Source organism: Macaca fascicularis, chromosome 7, assembly GCF_037993035.2.
Source record: "Macaca fascicularis isolate 582-1 chromosome 7, T2T-MFA8v1.1".
Classification (NCBI taxonomy): Eukaryota; Metazoa; Chordata; class Mammalia; order Primates; family Cercopithecidae; genus Macaca; species Macaca fascicularis.
Genome location: NC_088381.1, coordinates 157377784 through 157404519, shown reverse-complemented (window position 1 = coordinate 157404519; position 26736 = coordinate 157377784). Strand labels below are relative to the sequence as shown.

Genomic DNA, 26736 nt, shown 5'->3' with positions numbered 1-26736 from the left:
GTTGTAAGGAGGTCACCAGTGAATAACTATTTGCGTATCTGGTGGAGCAGCCTTGTTGGCAGCAGATTAAAAATGTTTGCTTAACTGCAACTCACATGATCCAGATTCTTTTTTTTTCCCTCTAAAACAGGAGGAAAAAAAGATTTGGCGAAATCTGTAGTTAGAGTATAATAATGGAAAACTCCTCAGCTGTGGTTTCTGGGAACTGTTTTTTTTTGTTTAGTTTTGTTTTGTTTTTACATGGAACTGTAGTGATCAGCAGCTCTTTACACTGTTGCTGTAAAATGCGGGATTTATAGGGATGCAGTGAGCGGTTGGAGAGTACGGGGTCCCAGCACAAAGCGCACACAGGATCCAAGGGTACTGAACTCCCATAACCCTCTCTCCGTGACAATGCCACTTTTTCTCCTAAAACCATATTGCTGGCAGTGTTTGCTTAAAACAAAAGGAAACATGGAGAATAGCGTGTTAGTTCCTCTGGGAAGCTACTGACAAATAAGCAAATTAAAAAGAAAGAGAGCAGCATGTTGTCATAGCAACAGTGCAATTAAATTACTTTACTGTCAGCCATGATATAATTTTCCTGTTTGGAAGCTCAGGAGACATAAAACTTTCATTTAGAGCTAAAGTTGACTTCAGTGGCTGGGTAGTTCTTTTTTATACTCTACTGTGGGCATTTGCTGGTCGTCAGAAAATTTTCTGATGGGATCTGAGGAAACTTTTAAGAAAGACAAGTGGTGCTGTAATTCGTTCATAAAGAAGTTAAAGCCAGGATCAGACCAGACTCTGTTGTATCCCCAAGCCTAAAGATGCTAGCTTGTTTTTTCTCTGAAATGTGTCAGGGTAACCTCCTTATTTGATAGAAAGAAATACTCCCTGTGAGTGAACCCCAGTACTTTGGGAGGCCGAGGTGGGTGGATCATGAGATCGAGACCATCCTGGCCAACATGGTGAAACGCCGTCTTACTAAAAATACAAAAATTAGCCAGTCATGGTGGCGCACGCCGGTAGTCCCAGCTACTCGGGAGGCTGAGGCAGGAGAATCGCTTGAACCTGGGAGACAGAGGTTGCAGTGAGCCGAGATCGCACCACTGCACTCCAGCCTGGGCAACAGAGTGAGACTCTCAAAAAAAAAAAAAAAAAAAAAAAAAACACACAAAACAGTTGGGCCTCTCATGACAGCTCCCCCTTAGGCCTTGCGTCTAGCAGGTTCTACCTTTTGGAAGAGGGAAGGTGCTCTAATTCACTGGCACCCTTGGCTGGTTGGTTAGTTCCCAGGATTATGCCTTCCAGAATTCCCTAATAGAGCTTCCCCAGCTGAAGTGGCAGTTGTTTTAGATGTAGTGTTAATGAACATTTAAGAGACATAGAAGGGTCACATCTTTGCCTTTTTAATTTTATTTATTGTTTTGTGACAAGGTCTCCCTCTGTTGTCCAGGCTGGAGTGCAGTGAGCCTCAACCTCCTGGGTTCAAGTGATCCTCATACTTCAGCCTCCCAAGTAGCCGGGACTACAGGCACACACCACCACACCCAGCAAATTTTTGTATTTTTTTGGTAGAGATGGTGTTTTACCATGTTGGCCAGGCTGGGCTTGAACTTCTGAGCTCGAGGGAGATCCTCCTGCCTCAGCCTCCCAAAGTGGTGGGATTACAAACATGAGCTACCATGCCACGCCTATGTCTTTGCTTTTAAATATGTTCATTCATCTCTCTTTCTTCCTCTCCTCTCCTCTCCTTCCTTGCCCTTCCCTTGCCCTTCCCTTCCCTTCCCTTTCCTTGCCCTTCCCTTCCCTTGTCCTCCCCTCTCCTCCATTCCTCTCCCCTCCCCTGCCCTCCCCTCCTTTCCTCTCCCCTCCCCCCTTCCCTTTCCCTTCCCTTCTTCTTCCCTTCCCTTCTTCTTTCCCTTCCTCCTTCCCTTCCCACTTCCCTTCCCTTCCCTTCCCCCTTCCCTTCCCCCTTCCCTTCCCCTTTCCCTTCCCCCTTCCCTTCCTCCTTCCCTTCCTCCTTCCCTTCCCCCTTCCCCCTTCCCTTCCCTTCCCTTCCCTTCCCTTCCCTTCCCTTCCCTTCCCTTCCCTTCTTCCTTCCCTTCCCTTCTTCCTTTCCTTTCATTCTTCCTTTCTTTCTTCAAAACTTTTGAGACAGGATCTCACTCTGTTGCTCAGGCTGGAGTGCAGTGGTGCAGTCATGGCTCACTGCAGCCTCAGCTTCCCGGGTTCAAGCAGTCCTCCCACCCAGCCTCCCAAGTAGCTGAGACTACAGGCATATGCCCGGCTAATTTTTGTATTTTTCGTAGAGACAGGGTTTCGCCATGTTGCCCAGGCTGGTCTCGAACCCCTGGGCTCAAGTGATCCTCTCGCCTCAGCCTCCCAAAGTGGCGAGATTATAGGCATGAGCTACCATGCCCAGCCTGTTCATTTGTTTTCTAGATAGATGCTTGATTTTCTTACCGGTTGTTTCTGTGGGGAATTAAAACATAACACTCTCAAACCAAGCGTATTGTTTTAGCGTTACAGAGAGTGGGAGACCTTTTTGGTTATCTTTACTGTTCTTTCTGTGTTACATTGGGTGCTGGAGGGTTGAACATGCTTTGCGTCTGTAGGGGTCTTTCTGTTTGTAAATGTACCACCTCCTCGTTTTCTTTTCTCATCAGATGTTATTTTACTCCATGTTCTAGGTCATTGATAAAAATGGGGATGGTGGTGGGTCGGGGTGGAGGGATAGGATTCTGTGGCCTGTTTTGTTGAATTGAATTGAATTTACTGTCTTGAAACTGGCAGTTGCTCTCCTTTTTTCACCAGTTCTAATTTCAGTTAATGGCTTATCTTACATTCCCATGTATTCGTGTGGTGCCTGAAGTTACTTGCTTTTCTTCTGTTCGGAAGAGAAAATAATTCGCAATAAAATTTAATGTACTTTAAAACTGGTCTCCTGGTCTCAAGCAATCCTCCTGCCTCAACCTCCCAAAGTGCTGGGATTACAGGCGCGAGCCACCATGCCTGGCTGGTGTTATCGGTCTTGTTTTATTTAAGGGGCATCAGGTCGCCTTGCTATATCAACAGTGGGCTGATTTTTCTCGTCAGCCTATCTGTAGTGGAATTGTGGGATTGCGTTGCTCAGCGTGGGAGTCACGAGGTGGTGGTCCTGTGTGGCAGGGGTTCCACAGAGGGGGCCGTGGGAGGCAACAGAGTCAGAGGGGCACAGTCTGCCTTTCTGTTTTGGGCCTTGCCAGCTCATCATTTCTTTGTGATGTCTTTACTAGGAGCCTTCACGTAAATGGGTCCAGTCATGCCTCCCAGTAAGAAGCCAGAAAGCTCAGGAATTAGTGTCTCCAGTGGACTGAGTCAGTGTTACCGGGGCAGCGGTTTCTCCAAGGCCCTTCAGGAAGACGATGACCTCGACTTTTCTCTGCCTGACATCCGATTAGAAGAGGGGGCCATGGAAGATGAAGAGCTGACCAACCTGAACTGGCTGCACGAGAGCAAGAACTTGCTGAAGAGCTTTGGGGAGTCGGTCCTCAGGAGTGTCAGCCCCGTCCAGGACCTGGACGATGACACCCCCCCGTCCCCCGCCCACTCTGACATGCCCTACGATGCCAGGCAGAACCCTAACTGCAAACCCCCCTACTCCTTCAGCTGCCTCATATTTATGGCCATCGAGGACTCTCCGACCAAGCGCCTGCCAGTGAAGGATATCTACAACTGGATCTTGGAACATTTTCCGTATTTTGCAAATGCACCTACTGGGTGGAAAAACTCCGTGAGACACAATTTGTCACTGAATAAGTGTTTTAAGAAAGTGGACAAAGAGAGGAGTCAGGTAAGCCTCTGTGTCTGGAACCCAAGGTTTGTTTTTTTTTGTTTTTTTAATTTAAAATTTTTCTCTATTAAAAATGAATTTCTGTTCACCACATTAAAGTAGCAGTTGTAAGTAGGTTTTATTCTATTTAATTCATTTAGATAATTTTAAAGAATTTCCTTTCCCCAAGCCTATTAGTTATGTACTGTTTATTAGCGTTTGTACTATTTGAGGGTTTCCCACTGATAGGGTTTCCATAAAGATAAAACGGTGGTTTGCAGAATTGTTTGGTTCTCAGTTATCATCCCTCAGTGTGGATGGTTCACTTTGGTTTTAGAGTCTTAACAAAGGTCAGTATTCCAAGGGCAGCCATTAACCGTGAAGTATGTGTATATATATGTATTTGAAAAAAACTGCCACCATGAGCTAGAGAAAAATGGTGTTTCTTTTTTTTCCCTGAATATGAACGAGGAGGAGGGAAATTTCTCCAGTGTTCTGGAATAAGTGGACAGTGATGAACATTGGGAAGAGACTTGAGTATACTTACACTCCAAGACTAAACAGGCATGAATTGCCCAGGTGACTGTCATGAAATCTGGTGTCTATATAAGTGACAACTTTGAAATTCCTGGCTCAGAGTGAGGGTCCCATTAGAGACTGACTTTAAAAAGGTTTAATATTGACTTTAAAGCAGAGGTGCCCAGTGTTTTTGGCATTAGGGACCCATTTTGTGGAGGGCCAGGGGGGATGGTTTTGGTACGAAACTGTTCCACTTCAGATCATCAGTCATTAGATTCTCATAAGAAGCATGCAACCTAGATCCATCACATGCACAGTTCACAGTAGGGTTTGTGCTCCTATGAGAATCAAATGCTGCAGCTGATCTGACAGGAGGCGGAGCTCAGGTTGGCGATGCTCAGGTTGGCGATGCTCACCTTCTGCTGTGCAGCCCCCCCTTCCCCCCCATCCCTAACAGGCCACTGATTGGGACACGGCCTGGGTTGGGGACCCCTGCTTTAAAGCCATAGTTTGTACTTCATGGTCAGTGAAAAGAAGATGATTTTAATAATTTGCTTTCTTTCTCTTTTTTCTTTTCTTTCGTTTCTTTTTTTTTTTGAGACCAGGGTCTTGCTGTGTCACCCAGGCTGGAGTGCAGTGGTATGATCCCAGCCCACTGCAGCTTTGACCTCCTGGGCTTAAGTGATCCTCCCATCTCAGCCTTCAAAGGAGCTGGGAGCACAGGTGTATGCCACTACACCCTGCTAATTTTTATACTTTTTGTAGAGATGGTGTCTCGCTATGCTGCCCAGGCTGGTGTCAAACTTCAGGGCTCAAGTGATTCACCCACCTTGGCCTCCCAAAGTGCTGGGATTACAGGCATGAGCCACCACGCCTGGCCTATTTTTGTTTTAAGGAATGTAATAGGTGTAGTAGAAATTGGGCGACTGTTAAGAAGTGGACAACAAAATTGTGATCTGACTTTGAGTCCTGAAAAGTAATGCAGCCACAGTTAAGATAAATGGCCAGAAAAAGTTCCCTCCACTAAGTTTTCATGTGACTGTGTTTTCCCGCTTTGTGTGTTGTGTTAATGATGCTGCCTTGTGCAGCTGGAGTTCTGGTTCTCCCTCTTTTTGAAGTTCAGGTTTGGATGCAGGACCACCATTGTGTGGGGTCAGTGGCTGGGCAGGGCTGGGGCCTTTAATTTCTTTCTGGCAGCATGTCACTGTTTCAAGTAGAATCTTGAGCGTGAGAATATTCTCATTGTCTTTGGCATGGGAGAGTATGAATCAGGAAGTGGCCTAGCCCTATTGCTCCTTGCTCAAATTGGATGTGTTTGTGTGCAAATGCTCTTCACTCAGTTTCTGTTTGAGATGGGGGGTGGGGACGCAGGGCTTGGGGAGGGGTGTTGCCTGGGAGGAAAGATGTGGGCACTAAGGAGGGATTTACTTTGATCACTGGTGCAAATGATGCCTGGGTCGAGCGTGCAGATCTGAATATTCATAAGTTTTTGGGCCCCTCCTCCTCAGGTCCTTATTTCTGTGTAGCTGTAACCATCAAAGTGCATCCCTTTAATCAGGGAGAGGAATTTCCGTGACCATGAAGCTCTTTCTCCTTCCTCTGTATCTCAGGTTGGGCATTTGGAGAGCCACCTCTGGACTTGGCTTTTTTGAGTGCTTTAAGATTATTCTTTGAGCTTAGAGGACATTCATTGCTCCCCTGTAAAGAACCAAGTCTGTGGTATTTAAAGCTTCTGTATAGGTGGGTCTTTGTGGCAAGAAAGGGAAAGTCTCCGAATGCAATTCCAGACAGAATGTGGAGAAGAAAGTGCTGCTCAGGTCCCCCAAAGCCGCATGGCAGTGATAAAGCAACAAACAGGGCATTTAGTTTGGTGTAAAACGAGTCTGCAAGTTCCTGCATGCCTGAATCTTCGTGTTTGACATAATGCCGGTGCACATAAAAGTAATTTAGCAAATGCACACTCTGAAATGTTAGAAAAGACCAACGCCAGAGCGTGCAACAAGACTCGGGAGCATTATTCATCAGTCAGCCTTGGGAGTGACAAGTGGGTGTTGGATGCCGTGTGTTGAGGCACACCGGGAGGAGCTGTTCTCCCCCCATGCAATCCCCCACCGCTGGATTCTGGGAATCATGTTTTCCAGGAGTGAAGGTCGTCAGTCCGGATAAATTCAGATATCACTTGTTGAAAGAGAATGGTTTTAAAGACCTGAGATTGTTAATGTTATGAAACGTTCAGTTCTGGCTTCCCAGCCATCCTGACCTGTATTGACATGTTTCTGATCAAATGCCAGTCAGTTTTGTGGTTGGGAGTTTGCTCCCAGCATTTGGGATTCTGTGAGAACAAAGCAAGAGGTGTGAGTTTTTCCACTTTTCTCCTCTTTCTTGGGTTCCCCCAGGCCAGCTGCTGGCTGCTGTGAGAGGTGCAGGCTCCCAGGTATGCTCAGGTACACCCAGGTCCTTCCAGGGCATTGACGTGGCTCAGTCACTTGGGGTTTGCTACTACGGCATTCTCCCTGATATTCTGCCCTGTGAAAGCTCCTTTACCTCTATGGGTAAACTTGTTTTTTCCCATGAGATTTTATTTGGCGGGAGCTCCCACATTGAAGTTGCCTTCAGCACAGTGACTAAATGCACCTGAATGTTGGTGAGAAGTACCTTAAATTGAACGGGAAAATTGAAACCTTGCAAGTTGTATGCAGTGAATTAGCTATTCCACTTTTAATTTTCTTCTGAAAGTGAAGAATACGGTTAGGCTTGACGTAGCAGTGAAAATGTGGAATCCTGTGTGATCCTTGTCCCTGAGGGCTCGGAACACATACCCTGCTGGACAATTGTTTGGCTGGCATGTTGGGGAGGAAACATACTAGATTGCATCAGAGTCACCTGTGGCACTTAAAAAACAATTCCCAGCCAGGCACGGTGACTCACACCTGTAATCCCAGCACTTTGGGAGGCCAAGGCGGGAGGATTGCTTTAGCTCAGGAGTTTGAGACCAGCCTGGGGAACATGGTGAAACCCTGTCTTTACAAAAAATACAAAAAAAAAAGATTGGCTGAGCGTGGTGGCCTACTCCTGTAGTCCCAGCTACTCTAGAGGCTGACATGGAAGGATGGCGTGAGCCAGGGAGGGGGAGGTTGCAGTGAGCTGAGATACAGCCTAGGTGACAGAGCCAGACCCTCTCTCAAAAAAAAAAAAAATTCCCATTTTCTCGGGCCCCTTTCTGGAGATGGTGATTCATTAGGCGTGAGGTGGGAAAACTGGTAGTTCTGCCGAGCTTCCTAGGTGTTTCCAGCGTGCAGCTAGGTTGAGAATCCCTGAAGTAGGTGCCCTCATGAGGTCTTTGCAGTTGCTGAGATTTCATCAAGAGCATGTTCTCATGAATGAGTCAGTCAAGGCAAAAGAGACAGTCTGGCTTTCGTTTTATCTCTTAAAGGACTTCAAAAGATAAGAGTTTTATTTTTATTTTTGAATCACGGAAATTTTCAAACACACAGAGAATAGTATAATGACTTGATATACCCCCATAACACACATCCCGATTCAGTAGTTGACAAAGGTTTGTCACACTTCTTTTATTTATTCTTCTTTGTTGTTGCTATTTCTGAAGTTGTTTTTTGGTTTTTTGTTCTGAGACAGGGTTTCACTCTGTTGACCAGGCTGGAGCACAGTAGCATAATCATGGCTCACTGCAGCCTCAGACTCCCAGGCTCCAGCCTTAGCCTTCAGCCTCCAAAGGTGGGACTACAAGTGCACACCACCATGCCTGACTAATTATTATTATTTTTTTTTTTTGGTATTTTTCATAGAAATAGGGTTTTGCCATGTTGTTGGCTGGTCTCAAATTCCTGGTCTCAAGCAATCCTCCTGCCTCAGCCTCCCAAAGTGCTGTGGATCATAGGCATGAGTCACTGCACCCAGCCTTGCTGAAGTATTTTGAAGCAAATGACATTTACAATTCAAACATTTCAGTATGCATAAGAATAATTGACAATTTCTTATATAATAACCATGCTAAAGTCCCGCCTAACAAAATGAACAATTATTTGGTGTTGCCTAATACCAGGTCCATATTCAGATATCCTTGTTTACAAAATGTTTGTTTGAATTAGGGTCCAAATGTGGTTCCTGCAGTGCCTTTTGTGATGTTTCCTGTCTGTGTCAGTCTGCAGCACTCCTATGCCCTCTTTCCTTTTTAATTCCCTTCCGTGTTACAAGAGACCCATGGCTTACGCTCTACAGTACTTGCATTCTGTTTACTTCCTTGTGATTTCATGTAACTTGCTTGTCTCTCTCCTATTTGCTGTCAAATGGAAGGAAGTACGAACGTCTGGGTCACATTCTGGATTACATTCTGGGTTGCCCTGTGTCCTTCCTGATATATCACTTCCAAAAGCCTGGTCATCCCCCTCTTGGGGAAGCTGAGATTGAGCCATGGGTTCATGTGAGGTCACTGTTCCCTACTCTATAAAATTGCTCATTAGGTTTTTTTTTTTTTTTTTTTTCCATTTCGTCTATGGATGATCTGTGCCTAAATCAATTAAGGTAGAGTTTTAATGTCTGGGATTAAGTTTTACACTCCCTAAATACAGGTCTTACTTAGGAGTGTAAGATTAGCATGTACTAACCTCTCTGACTACTTGTAAATGAGAAGTAGACTGCAGTTATTTTTTTCCAGGCTGGATTATAAGGTATGTGTGTATTTCTATTTCTGTGCCTTTTTTTTTTTTAACCTTTCCTCTTGCTACTTGAACAAAAAACATTGTCATCAAAGGGTTTATAAAGGAAACACTGTACAAAAGTATGTTTATTATATCCAGAGCGGAGTGCTTTAAATACAATTTTAGCTTATAAATATAGGCATGCTTGCTTTGTGCTTTCCATATGCAGTATCTGATTTCTTCCTCACTAAACCCTATGAAGTAGGCCCTATTATTTTCTTTCTTAAAATAGATGATGAGTTAAGCCCTGAGTGGTTAAGTAACTTGCTAGAAGTTGCACAGCTAGTAAGTGTAGAACATGAGTTCATCCTAATTCCTTCTAATTCTTTTTTAAAAAAATATTATTTATTTAATTTATTTTTGAGACAGGGTCTCTCTGTCACACAGGCTGGAGTACACTGGCATCATAGCTCACTGCAACCTTGAACTCCTGGGCTCAAGTGGTCCTCCTGCCTCAGCCTCCCAAGTAGCTGAGAATACATGTGCATGCCACCACATCCAGCTAATTTTGAGATTTTTTTTTTTTTTTTTTTGTAGGGCTGGGCACTGTGGCTCATACCTGTAATTCCAGCACTTTGGGAGGCCGAGGCAGGCAAATGACTTGAGCCCAGGAGTTTGAGACCAGCCTAGGCAACGTGATGAAACTGCATCTCTGCAAAAGATAAATAAATTAGCTGGGGGTTGTGGCACACACCTGTAGTCCCAGCTACTCAGGAGGCTAAGTTGGGAAGATCGCTTGGTGACAGAGCTAGATCCTGTCTCCAAAAATAATACATTTTTAGTAAAGATGGGGTCTCGCTGTGTCGCTCAGGCTGGTCTTGAACTCCTGTCCTCAAGCGATCCTCCCAAGTGTGAGCCACCATGCGTGGCCCTGTTCCCTCCAATTCTGAAGGGCATGTGCTTACCCCTGGTGCTTGCCCATGCCTTCTCAGTATAGCAGACATTGTAGATGATCTCTCTGTGCTTCCTTTAAATAGCCTATGACTATGGGTTACAGGGGATTGAAATAACCCAAATAAACCCAGAATTAACTATGGGGGTACAAGATAGAGAAAGGCAAATACAGAGTATATTTTTGTACTGTTGAGATGGGGCTCAATTGTCGGTACATGTAAAGTTCTTGCATCTGCACAGAGCACACAACTGCCTGCTCAGCTTCCGGTTTCCAGGCTCTGTCCTGACCCCCTGCCTCATAGGACCCCTTCAGTGGCATCAGAGCCAAGTGCAGAAGCTTTTCTCCCTGCATGTACACTGTTTATACAAATTCTCTCTCTAATTTGCTGTTCTCTTCACGTTTACTTTCAGTAGATGAGATTCTTTTTCAAAGGCAGTTTTGAAAATGAGGTTGCACCCAGGTGTGGTGGCTCACGTCTGTAATCTTAGCACTTTGGGAGGCCAAGACCGGGGGTGGGGTGGTGGGGGCGGGGAGGAGGAGGAGGGATCATTTGAGGCCAGGACTTCAAGACCAGCCTGGCCATCATGGTGAAACCCTGTCTCTACTAAAAATACAAAAAGTAGCCAGGCCTGGTGGCGGGTGCCTGTAATCCCAGCTACTCGGGAGGCTGAGGCAGGAGAATCGCTTGAACCCAGGAGGCAGAGGTTGCAGTGAGCGGAGATCACGCCACTACACTCCAGCCTGGGTGACAGAGTGAGACTTTGTCTCAAAAAGAAAAACAACAACCAAAAAAGAAACTGAGGTTGCACCTCTATGTGTCAGCACCCCATGTAAGCAGTTGCTTCTAGGTTTTTCTTCTTGGTGTTGTGAATGCAGAATCAAGAGCATTTCCCCTTCCCGTGATACCAGTCAACCTACCTGTCTCATTGATGGTTCTTTTAGGGGGAAGAGATAACTTATTATTATTATTTTTTTGGATAAATAATGCACATTGGAAGACAGTGTGGTCTGGTTCAGATGTGTAAATTCCTAAGAATTAGTGTAATACTGGGTGGGTGGAATGTGTAATTTTGTAATGTGTGTGGACTCCTCTGAGGTCTCTGGGTGAAGTGACAATTCTCTTCATCCTCGACCTGGGGCTGCCTTGCCCAGCGTTGGAAATGCTCTGCCTGAGGACGGCCTCCTTCTCACTGGTGCCCACTGCCAGGCGGGCTGCTTTCTGCCGTCTGTGCTATAGGCTATGTCACCTCAGAAGGTTGAGAGTTTACCAGGGTCTCTGAAGGGCCAGAAATAAAAATACTCCCTTGTCACAGGCCCTGGAATAGGAAGCCATTCATACCAGCATCCTCTGTGATCCCAAGAAAGTGCACCTCCCTGCCCCATACTGCCGTTTTTTTTTGTTTTTGCTTTTGTTTTTCTGAGACGGAAGGAGTCTCGCTCTGTCGCCCAGGCTGGAGTGCAGTGGCGCGATCTCAGCTCACTGCAAGCTCTGCCTCCCGGGTTCACGCCATTCTCCTGCCTCAGCCTCCCAAGTAGCTGGGACTACAGGTGCCCGCCACCACCACGTCTGGCTAATGTTTTGTATTTTTAGTAGAGATGGAGTTTCACCGTGTTTGCCAGGATGGTCTTGATCTCCTGACCTCATGATCCGCCCGCCTCGGCCTCCCAAAGTGCTGGGATTACAGGTGTGAGCTACTGTGCCCGACTTCTTTTTTTTTTTTTTTTGAGACAGTCTCGCTCTGTCACCCAGGCTGGAGTACAGTGGTGCAATCTCGGCTCACTGCAGCCTCCGCCTCCCCAGGTTCACTTGAGAATCGCTTATTTTCATGCCTCAGCCTCCTGAGTAGCTGGGATTATAGGTGCATGCCACCACGCCCAGTTAATTTTTGTATTTTTAGTAGAGATGGGGTTTCACTATGTTGGTCAGGCTGGTCTCAAACTCCTGACCTCGTGATCTGCCTGCCTTGGCCTCCCAAAGTGCTGAGATTACAGGTGTGAGCCACCGTGCCCGGCCCCATCCTGCCGATTTATTCCTTCCAGACTGTTCGTTCCTTTTTCTTCCAGTCATTAGGTGTCTTGGGTGGGGCCACATTTCTGTTGTCTTGCTCTGGCAGACTTTTCATTTGTCTGCTCATTCATTCATTTATTCAACAAACTTTTTAAAGTACCTACTATACTACGTGCTAAAATAATACAGAATTGAATGTACCATGGCCACTGCCTGTAAGGCACTCATGGTCCAGCGAGCCCTCCCCATAGAGTCTCCCTCTTGCTAGCGGAACTTCTCCAGCAGAAGCTCTTACTCCACCGCTGTATGCCCTTTGTATTCTCTGTTTTCTGTCTCACATTGTTGCTTTTCTGGCTCTGCATGGATACACTACCTTTCTACTCCCTACGGTGACTTGGCCAGGAAGATGCCATTCACTTGGATGGGGGTCTGTCTGAGGCTGCTGGGAAAGCTTCTGATCTCCCCCTGTTTCCTATTGAGAAAATGTTGCATTCTCTTTGGTAGAGCTTTGAGGCACCTGGATAGGTCTACCAGATACTTCATTGATGTACTGCCTGTATATCCACCAGCAAGAAATGGTTTTCAGAACCTTCCCCGTTGGGCTGAGATTTCCCCTTGAAATCATTTTGGCTGCAGGATAATTCTCTGCAGTAAATAACATAGGAAGTTGGCACTCTGACCTATTTGAAACTTACAAGTTTAGGCCGGGCGTGGTAGCTCACGCCTGTAATCCTAGTAATTCAGGAAGCCGAGGCAGGGCGGATCACTTTGAGCTCAGGAGTTCGAGACCAGCCTAGGCAACATGGTCAAACCCTGTCTCTACAAAAAATACAAATATTAGTTAGGCGTGGTGGCATGCGCCTGTGGTCCTAACTACTCAGGAGACTGAGGCTGGAGAGTCGCTTGAACCCAGGAGGTGGAGGCTATGGTGAGCCATGATCGCACCACTGCATTCCAGCCTGGACGAGACAGAGTGAGACCATGTCTTCAACAACAACAAAAAATTGTTAAAAAAAAGTATGATTTGATTCTTGCTTTTTGTACTCTTAGTAGTTTACATTCCAGGGAAGCAGGAAACATAATGCAAAATAAAAAAGAGTAAGTTACCGTAAGTACTGGATGTGTGCCCATCAGTGTGAGATTGGTATTATTCAAAGTTAGGCTGGCTTCCCTTCCCCAAAGAGGGGCACTGGGGAAGCTAAAAGATAGGGATGGGCGACTTTTGAATATTCCTCATGTTCACTTGAATAGGCTGTTAACAAAGCATTCTTCTGGTGTGGGAATGAGCATTAGACCTCCAAGGATGGATTGATCAGATGGAGGCTTGACTGTTTATTGTAGAAAACCAATTAACAATGATTTAAACAAGCTAGGGGCGTATTTCTCCATTACATGAAGTAAGTCTTGAGGAGCTAGACAGAGACGCACCTTCCCTCTTCTCTGCTGTTCTCAGGGCATTGTGCATTTCCATTCTCAGTCTTCTCATGGTCCAAGATGGCATCAGCTAGCATGTTCCCATTTTAGGAAGCAAGAAGGTGAGTGCAGGGAAGGATAGGAGAGAGTCTTGCTGACTTCGGGTTTTAAGGGGCTTTCCCAGAAACCGCACCCTCTGCTTTGATCTTATTGGCTGGAGCCTGGTCACATGACTTCTAGCTGCAAGGAAGCCTGGGAAATGAACTTTTTTGCCTGATCCATTGGAACCCCAAGTTAAATGTTGGTTCTGTTGCCAAGCAAACTTGGAACTTTCTGCCACAGAGGTCTAGATGTGTTGGAACAGCGTCAGAGGAAAGGATGGAGAGAGGTGGTGGCTGGAAGGTTATGTAAATAAGAATAGGGACTTGTTGGAGGAGCTAGGATGCTAAATGGAAAACTTTAAATTGCATTGGTAACTTAAGTAAAGCAGAGATGCTGACCCATTTCTTAAACATTCCAAATAACCAAGGTTTTGCTTTAAGATATTCTGGTTAAATTGCATTTAATGTCATCAAAAGCGATAGCTTGATTGAGGTGAAGATGTAGTCCGTGCCAAGGATGATAAGAAGAAAAGCAAGGAAATAGATGGTTGAAGATAGAGAGTAGTGTGAAGTCGTTCTTTTAGTAATAACTTGATGGGTTGCTATGTAAGATTACAGACAGTTCTATGAACAGGATGAAGTCTTTGATTTGTGTATGTGTGTGTGTGTGCTTGTTTGAGTACCTTTGCTTGTGAACTCAGCAGGAGACAGTAAATACAGGCAGAGAGGCTATATGCTTCCCAGGGGAAAAAGCTCTCCAATTACCCTTCCTTTTCTTCCTTTGGTCCTCACAGGGTGTGTGGGATTTCCCTCTGGGCCCCGTGGGGTCGAGTTCAGTGTCTCCTTCTATTTATTGGAGTTCTGTGAAGTGCCTTATAGAAGGCTGTGACTGTCCTCCTCTAGGGACAGGACTGATAAGTGATTTAACTAATGTCATTAGACAGAAAACACCCACCTAGCAGAACATGTGCACCTGCTTTGTTTTTAGAAGGCGAAGTCATGTGAGCGCTGACTCTGATCATGGCTATAGTAGAGGGGGAAGAAAAGTCCCGAATCTCTAGGAATCGAGGTACAGGCAGCCTGGCACGGAGGTGAGGCATAGCATCACAGTAGGTACTCCTGGAATACTGCACTGTGTGCTGAATTCCTTCGAGGCTTGTAAAGTTGAGAACTGGTGTTTGCAGCTATGGTTCTGAGGTCTTGCAGAATACCTAGTGGTGGTGGTGTTGCTGTTGAGATGAAGCCTCACTCTGTCACCCAGGCTGGAGTTCAGTGGCATGATCTCAGCTCACTGCAACCTCTGCCTCCTGGGTTCAAGCGATTCTTCTGCCTCAGCCTCCTGAGTAGCTGGGATTACAGGCTCACGCCACCATGCCCAGCTGATTTTTCTATTTTTAGCGGAGACAGGGTTTCACCATGTTGGCCATGCTGGTCTTGAACTCCTGACCTCAAGTGATCCGCCCGTCTCAGCCTCCAAAAGTACTGGGATTACAGGCATGAGCCATTATGCCTGGCCCCTGGCTTGCAAAGTAAAAATTAGACTCTGTATTTGTGAAAATAAGTGGCTTCAGTCATTTTAGAAGCATTTTCAGCAGTGATTTATTCATGTACCCTTGTTCGTGGAGTGCCAGGCACTGTTCTGGGTGCTGAGGATATAGTGGTGACCTCTGGCGGGTCCCTGGCTGCTCTCCTAGACCTTCCATAGGGCAGCAGTAAGGGTAGGGGAGGAGGAGGAGGAGGCAAGTGGTAAATGATAGTTCCCTACGTGGGACAGGGCAGGTAATGTACCAGACTGTGTTACATGCAATGAAGATAATAAAACAGGATAATGTACTAGAGAGGAGTGGGGAGGAGGGTGGGAGACTTCTCAGAGGGGTCTGACTAGGCCATGCCTTGAATGGCAGGAGGGATGCAGCCGTGCAAAGATCTGGGTGGAGAAAACAGCAAGTGCAAAGGCCCTGAGGCGGCAATGACTCAAAATGTCCAAGGCACAGAAAGAAGGCTCGCAGTTAGTGTATTAGAAAGGGGAGAATGTTATGTCTAAAAGGACAGGAGGGGGAAATACCTCTCTGGGGCTTGTTCCAGTGGTGCAAGAGAGAGATGGTGGGAGCGGTGCTAGCTTGAACCAGGGTCAGGGGTTGCAGATGAAGATGTGTGGGCAAATTTGGGTTGGGAAATTGGATGAGGATTAGTGCCAACATTCTCTTTTAACCATGTTAAATTAGAGATGGTTTGCGGACATCTAAGTGCAGCTGTCAGGAAGTTTGCTATACGAGTTTCAAGCTCTGTGGAGACGTTCGGGTGGAGGTATAAATCTGAAACACAGTGCATAGGTGTTGGAAAATAAAGGGATTTCTGGATTACCTCTCAATCAAAAAGAAAGTGAAATCAAACTTCTATTTCAGTTCTTACAGGAAATTATATTTCCATTAGTGTTTGACTAGGAAATTCATTTTGGGGTATATTCAGCATGGAGAATAAAAACAAAAGAGGTTTACATTTAGAGGGAGACCGTCTCAGAATTATTTCAACAATGACTTACCTCTAGTTACTAGCTGTAGTTTTGCAGGCAGAAGAGAACAAACCTTTACTTTTGTACCAAGAGTGCAACTTCTAAATGTGCTCGGGGTAGCTACATCTCTGATATCAGGAGAGAAATGTACTCCAGTAAACATCTCACTTAGCAAAGCCCCCTAACCCATGGCTTCTGTGAGTTCTCTGCCATCTGGTCCCTGGCTGGAAAGAGGAATTTTTCTTGTATATGTGTCTCCATAGCAACGAGTTTGCAGTTGATATGGAAAGTAAGCAGTTGCCTTAGCAACGGAGTTACTGATGTGGCGGCTTCCTTGCTTTCAGGGAATGGATAAGCTGACCAAACTAGTTTAGATGCATCCTGTAGGGCGCTGTAATGTAGAGCCGCACACACGGCCCCTGCCAGTGTAAAATTGGTCTAGCTTTAAAAGAGATCGCAGCCCCTCCCCCTTCCAGAAGGAAGGGCTTACAGCTGTAATAAATCAGACAAAAGTAGTCGCTGTCAGTTGAAATAGATTATAAGCGGGATCTCCTAGCAGAATTTATTTAGTTTAGCTCAAAGGAGAATGTTATAGTCAAGGGTACATTTGGTTACAAGGACAAGAGAGTCACCTGAGTTGGCTTAAGTAAAAGGGTACTTGTCCCAAAAACATAGCAGCCAGTCCCATGGAGCAGGAGCAGTGTCAGCAACAAAGCATATCTGGGGTCCACGGCCATTGGACCTGCCTCCTCTATTCCTCTGCGGCCACGTGGATGGTCATCTCTGCCTTTCTCTGAGGATCCGTTCTAGCCTTCTCTTTGCAGCCCAGCTCCCTCTGTGTGATCTTGATTCCTACCTTCTCTCGCCATTGGCTTGTTCTGCTGGTATATTGGTGCCAGTCCCTGTGAGGTGATGGTCCCAGTGCCCAGCGGCGTCAGCACCATCATCTGTGTGGCTTGTCTTTGTCATCATTTTAGACACTAGGACTTGTCCTTTTCCTGGGCCAGGCACTCAGCTCTGGTCAGAACAGGGGCTGGTCCCCCTGATCAAGATAGCTGCTCGGACAATCCCTTCATCTGGGGTTGGGCTGGGGCTTGAGTCTCAAACATATCCGCAACAACAAAAAAAAAATTCAGGAAAGCCTTTGATCATTTGAAGACATTTTATTGATTGATTGATTGATTTGAGATGGAGTTTTGCTCATGTTGCCCAGGCTGGAGTGCAATGGCGCGATCTTAGCTCACCACAACCTCTGCCTTCCGGGTTCAAGCAATTCTCCTGCCTCAGCCTCCTGAGTAGCTGGGATTACAGGCATGCACCACCATGCCCGGCTAATTTTGTATTTTTAGTAGAGACAGGGTTTCTCCATGTTGGTCAGGCTGATCTTGAACTCCTGACCTCAGGCGATCTGGCCGCCTCAGCCTTCCAAAGTACTGGGATTACAGATGTTGAGCCACCATGCCCAGCCCAGTACTAATGAAAAGGAAAGTAATAAGGAACTTTGGAATATTTTGTGCTTTCTTCTTCCCTCTGTCCCCTCAGAATACCTCTTCTGGGTGATGAGGATTAACATGCCAGAGAACGTTGGGACTATCTTGAACCTCCCTTTTCTTGTCATCTCCATGGTGCCTTCATCTTTCTTTCATTGCAGTTTATAAATTGGGGGCTGGCAGTTCCCAAACTAGCAAAGTTTTTCTTTGGTGACTACTTCTCCCTGTCGGCTGCCCTCAGAGTGCCCGTAATCACAGGGTTGAGCGATTACCGGAAATTATGAACTCTAGCCCCCGATCCGGACAGAAATAAATGTCAGCTTTCCCATACAAGTTGTCCTAATAGTCAGGATCAGGAGGTTTGGTAATAGTTCTTACTGACTGTTGTGCACTAGCTCGCATCACTGCATTGTTATTTTCAAAATGGGGGAAAATGTAATTACTCCATCCTGGGGACTGGGGATGACAAAACTCTGGTGGAAGATACTCAACAAAATAAAAAGAGACCAGGAAGGCTACAGAGTGGCTTCTGCCAGTCGCCAAGGGATTGGGCAATGGCCAGAATTATGTGGTTGGGGAAGCCAAAGGAGAAAGGGACTCCTAAGGTTTACCAGTGCCATTGGAAGAATCCTGAAGAGAAGACAGAATTTTATTAGCTGGTTCCTTCAGGATAGTCAGACCGGGGCTGGTGACAGGAGAGAGGGGGTCCATTGGGTCATCAGACGTGGCTTGGACACAGAGGTAGACACACATAAGGGGGAAGACTGAGTGTGAAAGTAGGAAGTGACATTTCCATAGGACCTGTTGGGTGCTGTTTGGAGTTGTGTGAGGCATTTGTATCCATGGTCTTACATCTTTTTAACAACTGTAAAGCAGGTATCATATGCTTTTTACAGATGGGGAAACTGAGGCTCATAGAGGTTCAGTGGCTTGCTAAGTTGACACAGCCAGATATTTTTAGCTAAGGTCTGACACTTCCTTGCTCCTCCTTTACTCTAATTGGCTAAAGCAAAGGGTCACTGTGGGATAGAGAGGGAAGTAAGTTTGGGAAGGTGGGCTGAGCTAGACTGGGGGGTTTTGAGTGCCAAGAAGCCTAAGGTGGTAGGGGGCCCTCAGACATTTCTGAGCCTAGTCACAACACAGACAAAGGAGTCAAGTGCTTCCTTCTGATGCCCTAGAGTTTCTTGCAGAGCCCCAGTCTCCACAGCAGGGATTCTTTTATTTTTTTATTTTTTTAAATTTTATTTTAGGTTTGGGGGATACGTGTGCAGGTTTGTTATATAGATAAGCTCATGTCACGGGGGTTTGTTGTGCAGGTAATTTCAGCACCTAGGTACTAGGCCTAGTAACCAATAGTTATTTTTCCTGATACTCTCCCTCCTCCCACTCTCTACCCTCCAATAGGCCCCAGTGTGTGTTGTGTCCATGTATTCTCATCATTTAGCTCCCACTTATAAGTGAGAACATGTGGTATTTGGTTTTCTGTTCCTGTGTTAGTTTACTAAGAATAATGACCTCCAGCTCCATCCATGTTCCCATAAAAGATGTGATCTCATTCATTTTTATGGCTGCATAGTATTCCATGGTGTATATGTGCCTCATCTTTATCCAACTGTCATTAACGGGCATTTAGGTTAATTCCATGACTTTGCTGTTGTGAATAGTCACAGCAGAGATTCTTGCTGCCCAGAAATGTATGGAGAAAAAGGCCACAGCGGTCACTGGTTTTCCATAACTTTGACTGACTTGAACCAGATTTGTGCACTAACAAGAAAAAAAAAGTCTACTGCGGCATATTTCTCATTTTAAGTGTTTTGTTCTTTTTTTTTGAGATGGAGTTTCACTCCTGTTGCCCAGGCTGGAGTGCAGTGGCACAATCTGGGCTCACTGCAACCTCCACCTTCTGGTTTCAAGAGATTCTCTTGCCTCAGCCTCCCAAGTAGCTGGGATTACAGGCATGTGCCACCACGCCTGTCTAGTTTTTGTATTTTTAGTAGAGACAGGGTTTCACCATGTTGGCCAGGCTGGTCTCGAACTCCTAACCTTGTGATCCACCTGCCTTGGCCTCCCAAATTGCTGGATTACAGGCATGAGCCACCGTGCCCAGCCAGTAGTGACTTCTTGATGCTCCAGTTCAGCAGCTGTACCTGGACTTGACTGATGTGGCCCCCATCATACTCTGATAGAGTTCTTTTTGCTGGGATCCTGGAAGATGATCTTGGTTTATAGATGAAGAATCTGGGGTCCAGTGAAAGTGACTTGGTAAAACTCACAGATCTGTGCTGAAAGCCTTGGTCAGCTGCCCCTTGGCGTGATGCTCTTTTCTCTGCATCGGTTCATTGCTTCACTTCTTTTTCAAGGACTCTGATTAACTGGAAGTGGACATAAACTGGTGTTATTTATGTGGGATTTGTTTTCCTTCCTAAGTCTTATTTTGGGTCACTGAATATACTCAGTTTTTGTAAGTGATTTGTCATTTCTGTTTGTAACTTCTGAAAATGTGCTTAAGTCTTTGAGAGTATGCTTTCCCCTATAAATTTTTGTTTCATTGATTACTCAGAATGTCCTTGAATTTTAGCCTTTGAGTGAGTCTCTGGGCACTATTTTGCATTACCTGCCTATTAGTATTTAGCCATTGATGAAATCCACACAGATCCTTCCTGGTCAGAAAAGGACCTGATCTGCTTCTTGGTGCTGATGTTACGTGGAGAGTTTGCATATTTCCCAGAAGCAGTGACAAGTGTGACTGGAAGACTCTTAGAACATTTTTTACTTAACTGTCTGTCTTGATAAACGCTATGTTCATTATCATTGGTTCTTTGACTTACTTTAAAACATCCCCCTTGGCCGGGCGCGGTGGCTCAAGCCTGTAATCCCAGCACTTTGGGAGGCCGAGACGGGCGGATCACGAGGTCAGGAGATCGAGACCATCCTGGCTAACACGGTGAAACCCCGTCTCTGCTAAAAAATACAACAAACTAGCCGGGCGCGGTGGCGGGCGCCTGTAGTCCCAACTACTCGGGAGGCTGAGGCAGGAGAATGGCGTGAACCCGGGAGGCGGAGCTTGCAGTGAGCTGAGATCGCGCCACTGCACTCCAGCCTGGGCGGCAGAGCCAGACTCTGTCTCAAAAAAAAAAAAAAAAAAAATCCCCCTTACAAAATTAACTGAACGTGGTGGCGCATGCCTGTAATCCCAGCTACTCGGGAGGCTGAGGCATGAGAATCTCTTAAATCCAGGAAGCAGAGGTTGCGGTAAGCCGAGATCACGCCATTGCACTCTAGCCTGGACAACAACAGCAAAACTCTGTCTCAAAAAACAAAAACAAACAAACAAAAAAAACAAAACAAAACTTCCCCCTCAGCCTTAGAGATCAGTTTATATTGGGCAGGCATTTTTTTCCCGAAATATTAATACTAATATTAATAAGTAGTAATAAGGCAATTACACCACTCCTGTATGGTTCCCTAAACCTTTTCATAACTTGTTCATTCATCCAGCTAATGTTGATTCCATGCTTGTAAGCAGGCTTATGCTAGGCATCAGGGAAGCCAGATGATGAAGGTATAGTCCCTTTCCTCCAGGAATTTCCAGTCTAGTGGGAGACACAGACACATGAAGAAATCGTCATTGTACACCTCGCTGTATGTCATGCATATGAGATGCTGTGCTGGGCAGGAGAGGGTGTGAGTGCCGCTTCGTTTTACACAAATTGGTGAGAGAGAAAGCCTGGATGCTGTACCGAGCATTGAACTAGGTGTTAGGAGATCGGGGTTTTATTGCTAATCTGGTTTCTAACCAGCTGTGTACCTCTCTGAACCTTAGATTCCTCCATTCAATTCAATAAATCTTCTCTTGTGGGCCCACTGTGTTCATTCAGTATGTTTAATTAGTCATTCATCTGTAAGCTGAATTGTCCTGGACACGTGTTCCTAAACTACTTGCCACAGGGGACCCTTTTATTCTCCTCCCTATTCTGTGCTTTTGTTAGACGCATGAGCGTCAGTCACAGGCTCTCAACCAGCATCAGATAACCAGTGTCCATAGGGTGTGTTGAGAATATTTCTGCCCAAAGCAAAGGAGCTGGATGTGGCAGCTTACATAACAATGTTGCACGTGAACGCGTGATTTCCAAAAGGCTTTGGGGAAGTGTCAGAATAAAATCCTGTCCTCATAATTCTAACTCTACAGAAGAGCCTTTCCATAGGAGAACAACCCAAATGGGTTGTGAGCCTTCCCGTAGGAGTTGTGTGTGATTTTCAAAGCCCTTTCCTATGCTATTATTAAAATTCTAGGAGACCACTTAGTTGGGGAGTCACTAGCTGTGCTTCCAGTGATCTGTCTCCCTGGGACCACTAGGTTCCTCGTCCTTTCCTGTGTCTCACAGCAATTGGAATCTAGCTCTTCTGACCATTTCCCCAATGCTAATGGGACCCTGGGATTAGAGAATAGTAACTTCAGGTATTCTATTCCTGGAATCCCAGGTGTGTTCATGGCTGTGTGGGCGCTCAGCACACGCATGTATCTGGCCAGATGCCTTAGCCCAGGTGTGTCCACACTGAGCATTGTTGCTGTTTTTCTTTCTCTCTTTTTTTTCTTCTCTTTTTTTTTTTTTTTTTTTTTGGGAGACGGAGTCTCGCTCTGTCGCCCAGGCTGGAGTGCAGTGGCCGGATCTCAACTCACTGCAAGCTCCGCCTCTCGGGTTTACGCCATTCTCCTGCCTCAGCCTCCCGAGTAGCTGGGACTACAGGCGCCCGCCGCCTCGCCCGGCTAGGTTTTTGTATTTTTTTAGTAGAGACGGGGTTTCACCGTGTTAGCCAGGATGGTCTCGATCTCCTGACCTCGTGATCCGCCCGTCTTGGCCTCCCAAAGTGCTGGGATTACAGGCTTGAGCCACCGCGCCCGGCCTTTTTCTTCTCTTGATGATGTCATTTTTTTTTTAATCAAAAAGCTTTACTGAACTCCTGCTGTGGTTTGAATGTGTCCCCCAAACTTCATGTATTAGAAAGTTGAGGCTGAGGCTGAGCGCGGTGCCTGTAATCACAGCACTTTGGGAGGTTGAGGCAGGCGGATCATCTGAGGTCAGGAGTTTGAGTCCAGCCTGGCCAACATGGCAAAACCCCATCTCTACTAAAAATACAAAAAAATTAGCTGGGCGTGGTGGTGTGCACCTGTAATCCCAGCTACCAGGGAGGTTGAGGCAGGAGAATCACTTGAACTCGGGAGGCAGAGGTTTCAGTGAGTTGCACCCCAGCCTGGGCAACAAGAGCAAAACTCCATCTCAAAAAGAAAAAAAAAGAAAGAACGTTGATCCCCAGTGTGGAGGTGTTGGGAGTTAGGGTCTAATAGAAGGTGTTTGGGTCATGGGGACACCACTTTCATGGATCTGTAAGTGCCATGATTGTGGGAGTGGGTTCCTTATAAAAGGATGAGTTTGGCCCCCTTTCTGTCTCTCCCACTCCCCTCTTTGCCCTTCCGCTTCCCACCATGGGATAATGGAGCAAGAAGGCCCTTACCAGATGCCAGCCCTTCCATCTTGGACTTCCCAGCTTCCAGACTGAGGAAACAAATTTGTGTCTTTATAAATTATCCACAACTCCCAATGAAGTCAGGGGGCTATGAAGAATACTTGTAATCTTCCTTATTATTCCCTTGTCCCCAGTCAGTTTCCTGCTCTAGACAAGTTGTACCTCTGGGCTCTTTCTCCTCTACTTTTGCCCCTCTGTAGCTGTCACTGTGTCATTTCTGCCTCACTCTGGATAAGCCTTCCATCTCTGCCGGTGTGGTTTATTGCCAGATGGTTATTTTGTTAGCAGTGGTTGAGTCTTACGAAATGTGATCCCAACTGATCTTTTTTCCCTCTGTGTGAAATGTGTGGTGTGCACAGTTTGTGCCATTTGTTTGCCCTGGTGCTGAGGTGAGGTGGTTTGTGGGGAAGCTCCGTTTCTGGCTGCCATGTGGCCATGGGAGATTGATGGCAACGCTCACCCTCGGCACTTCAGAGACAGCCGTGAATGTTTTCAGATAATCTGTTCAGAAATGGAGGCTTATTCCCACAGTCCTGTGGCTGGATGTCTCGTGGCGCTCTGTGCGTTTCCTGTCTAAGCAGGTGTTCAGGGTTCAGTTGTATCCCTCAGAAAGATAATGTTGAAGTTCTCATTTCTGGTACCATGAATGTGACCTTATTTGGAAAATATGTAATCAAGTTAAAATGAGGTCACAATGGATCAGGGTGGTTCCTAATCCAATGTAACTGGCATTCTGATAAAAAGAAGAGAGGAGGCCAGGTGGGGTGGCTCATGCCTGTAATCCCAGCGTTTTGAGAGGCTGAGGCGGGTGGATTGCTTGAGGTCAGGAGTTCGAGACCAGTCTGGCCAACATGGTGAAACCCCATCTCTACTAAAAGTACAAAAATTAAGCTGGACGTGATGGCTCATGCCTGTAACCCCAGCACTTTGGGAGGGTGAGGTGGGTGGATCACGAGGTCAGGAGTTTGAGACCAGTCTGGCCAATATGGTGAAACCCCGTTTCTACTAAAAATACAAAAATTAGCCGGGCATGGTGGTACGTGCCTGTAGTCCCAGCTACTCAGGAGGCTGAGGCAGAAGAATCTCTTGAACATGGAGGGCGGAGGTTGCAGTGAACTGAGATCATGCCACTGTACTCCAGCCTGGGTGACAGAGCGAGATTCTGTCTCCAAAAAAAAAAAAAAAAAAAGGCCGGGCGCGGTGGCTCAAGCCTGTAATCCCAGCACTTTGGGAGGCCGAGACGGGCGGATCACGAGGTCAGGAGATCAAGACCATCCTGGCTAACACGGTGAAACCCCGTCTCTACTAAAAATACAAAAAATTAGCCGGGCGTGGTGGCGGGCGCCTGTAGTCCCAGCTACTCGGAGGCTGAGGCGGGAGAATGGCGTGAACCCGGGAGGCGGAGCTTGCAGTTAGCCGAGATCGCGCCACTGCACTCCAGCCTGGGAGACACAGCGAGACTCCGTCTCAAAAAAAAAAAAAAAAAAAAAAAAAAATTAGCTGGGCATGGTAGTCTGTACCTGGAATCCCAGCTGTTCAGGAGGCTGAGGCAGGAGAATTGCTTGAACCTGGCGGCGGGGTGGGGCGGAGGTTGCAGTGAGCTGAGATTGCACCACTGTACTCAACCTGAGCCACAGAATGAGACTCCATGTCAAAAAAAAAAAAAAAAAAAAAAAAGGCAAGAGACACAGACACACGTGCAGGGGAGAACACTGTGTGAATGTGAGGGGAGGGGTTGGAGTGATGACTCCGCAAGCCAAGGAACAGCAAGGATTCTGACATCACCAGAGAGGGTCATAGAACAGATTCTGTCTCCCAGCTTCCAGAAGGGACCAGCCCTGCTGACACCTGGACTTTAGGCTTCAAGCTTCCAGAACAGTGAGGAAATACATTTCTGTTGTTGGGGCCATCCAGCTTGTGGCACTTGGTTACAGCCACCCTGGGAACAGAGCAACAGAAAGAAGTAGCAGTGAGTTACGAGTTTCTGCCTTCTCCGAGAGACTTCAGGAATAAAACCTAATGGAAGGTACTTAGGAATATGCAGTGGGATTGTGTCCTTTTACAGAGGAGGGAACTGAGATCCAGAGAGGTGCTCACAGCCACGCAGTGGGGGCTGGTGATAGATTTGGACCCAGAACTCAGGTCTCCTGGACGTAGAACTTCTCTCCCTCCTAATGCTGCCTTTGGGAACATATTTGAAACCTAACTGGGTTCACATTAAAGAAAAGCCATAAAGTTAGAGGGCAGACGGTTTGGGTTTGTTTTCCTTTCCATTTTTTGATGAGGAATGAAGGGATCACAGATCTTGACAACAAAATGGGAAGAGTTTATAGGGTTCCAGGCTGGAGTGCCGTGGTGCAATCTTGACTCACTGCAACTTCCGCCTCCTGGGTTCAAGCAATTCTCCTGCCTCAGCCTCCTGAGTAGCTGGGACTAGAGGTGCATGCCGCCGTGCCTGGCTAATTTCTTTTGTATTTTAGTAGAGACAGGGTTTCATCATGGTTGGTCTCGAACTCCTGAGCTCAAGCAATCCACCCACCTCGGCCTCCTAAAGCACTAGGGTTACAAGCGTTGAGCCACCGCGTCTGGCCAGTGTTCCAGTTTTATTAGCTACATAGCCTGCAAGCAGAGAGCACAGTGGCACCAACCAACCAGGCTATATTTGGGGACTGTTACTTATTTTTCATGCACTTGGTGCTGAGGCTTGAATTGGTACAATAAGATGTAATACCTGCCTAACATTTCTTGTTCAGGGCCTAGCTAAACCTTGAACTGGGAAGAAGCAGCCTTTGTTTGGGGGAACGTGTTCTTTTGCAGCAGATCCTTTTGGTTGAACCATGAAATAATGGTTTGCACAACTGCGAATGCCCAAGTTGGCCGAATTCTTGGTACAGAGGTGGAGGGACGGGATGCAGTTCTTTGGAAGTATGAACGATCTGGCTGCTCTGTTCGTGATGACTCAATGTTTGTATGACCTTGGTTTTACTAAACATCTGAAGACATTTTTGTCAAGTGTCCTCCATTTGCCCAATGTAACCATATTTTATTTCTGAGACACAGTCGTGCCCTTTAACCCAGGCTGTTTTTCGAGGAAGAGGACTCACCACCCTTGAAAACCGAGGTCAGTCTGGGGCCGGGGATGGGCATTTGGACTGTTCCTTGGGTACAAGGTGATTTTCTCTTCCAAAGTTTTCACCCTCCGTAATTGGCCTCGGAAGACCACACATAAATAAGGAAAAACAGTTTTCTGTACGCCGGTCCTCTTCACCTCCGGACTGTGGCGGGCTGGATCCACCGTTAACCTTAGCAGCTGGAGAGGACTTTCTTGAGATACTGTCTGCCTACACTGTCTGTTCTGAGGCTTTGGGCTTCTCTCAGTGACCCTCTTTCCTAAAAAGTACAGGAACTGTCAGAAGAAACTGGACTAAATGTAAGTCTGAACTTGGCTTTAGAGAGGGTCTTACTGCTGCAAGCTGCGGGGGCGGCTCTCACCCTCAGAACTTCAACCGAGGCACCTCTTACAGCATCTGCAGGGGAGGGGAAGGGACTCTGTGGAAGGGTTTCTGGAGATTTTGGTCATACGAGTAGATTCAATTACTTTGGAGGTTCCTTGGGCCATTTTTATTTTCTGTAATACCTGCTATTTTATTTTGCTAGGCTTTCCCCCCTAGAATAAAGGCACATTCAATAGTAAGAATCCTCTAGTATCCAATACTAAATGATGCTGCTTGTCAGTTTGAAGAAAAAGCAAAGTGTCT

General features: G+C 46.3%; 1 protein-coding gene across 44 annotated transcripts in view; it reads left to right on the top strand.

Annotated features, from left to right (window-relative positions):
• The window catches only part of FOXN3 (forkhead box N3), a 466688-nt gene that overhangs the window by 205032 nt on the left and 234920 nt on the right, over positions 1-26736 (top strand). For 43 of the 44 annotated variants that reach the window (XM_005562000.4, XM_045397619.2, XM_073998052.1 and 40 more), the window contains one exon: positions 3261-3817. In XM_005562000.4, the coding sequence (XP_005562057.1) occupies positions 3275-3817 (543 nt within the window). In that variant the 5' untranslated portion in view covers positions 3261-3274. Of the gene's footprint in view, positions 1-3260; positions 3818-26736 lie in introns of those variants that run through there. The other variant, XM_073998049.1, reaches the window with a different exon arrangement.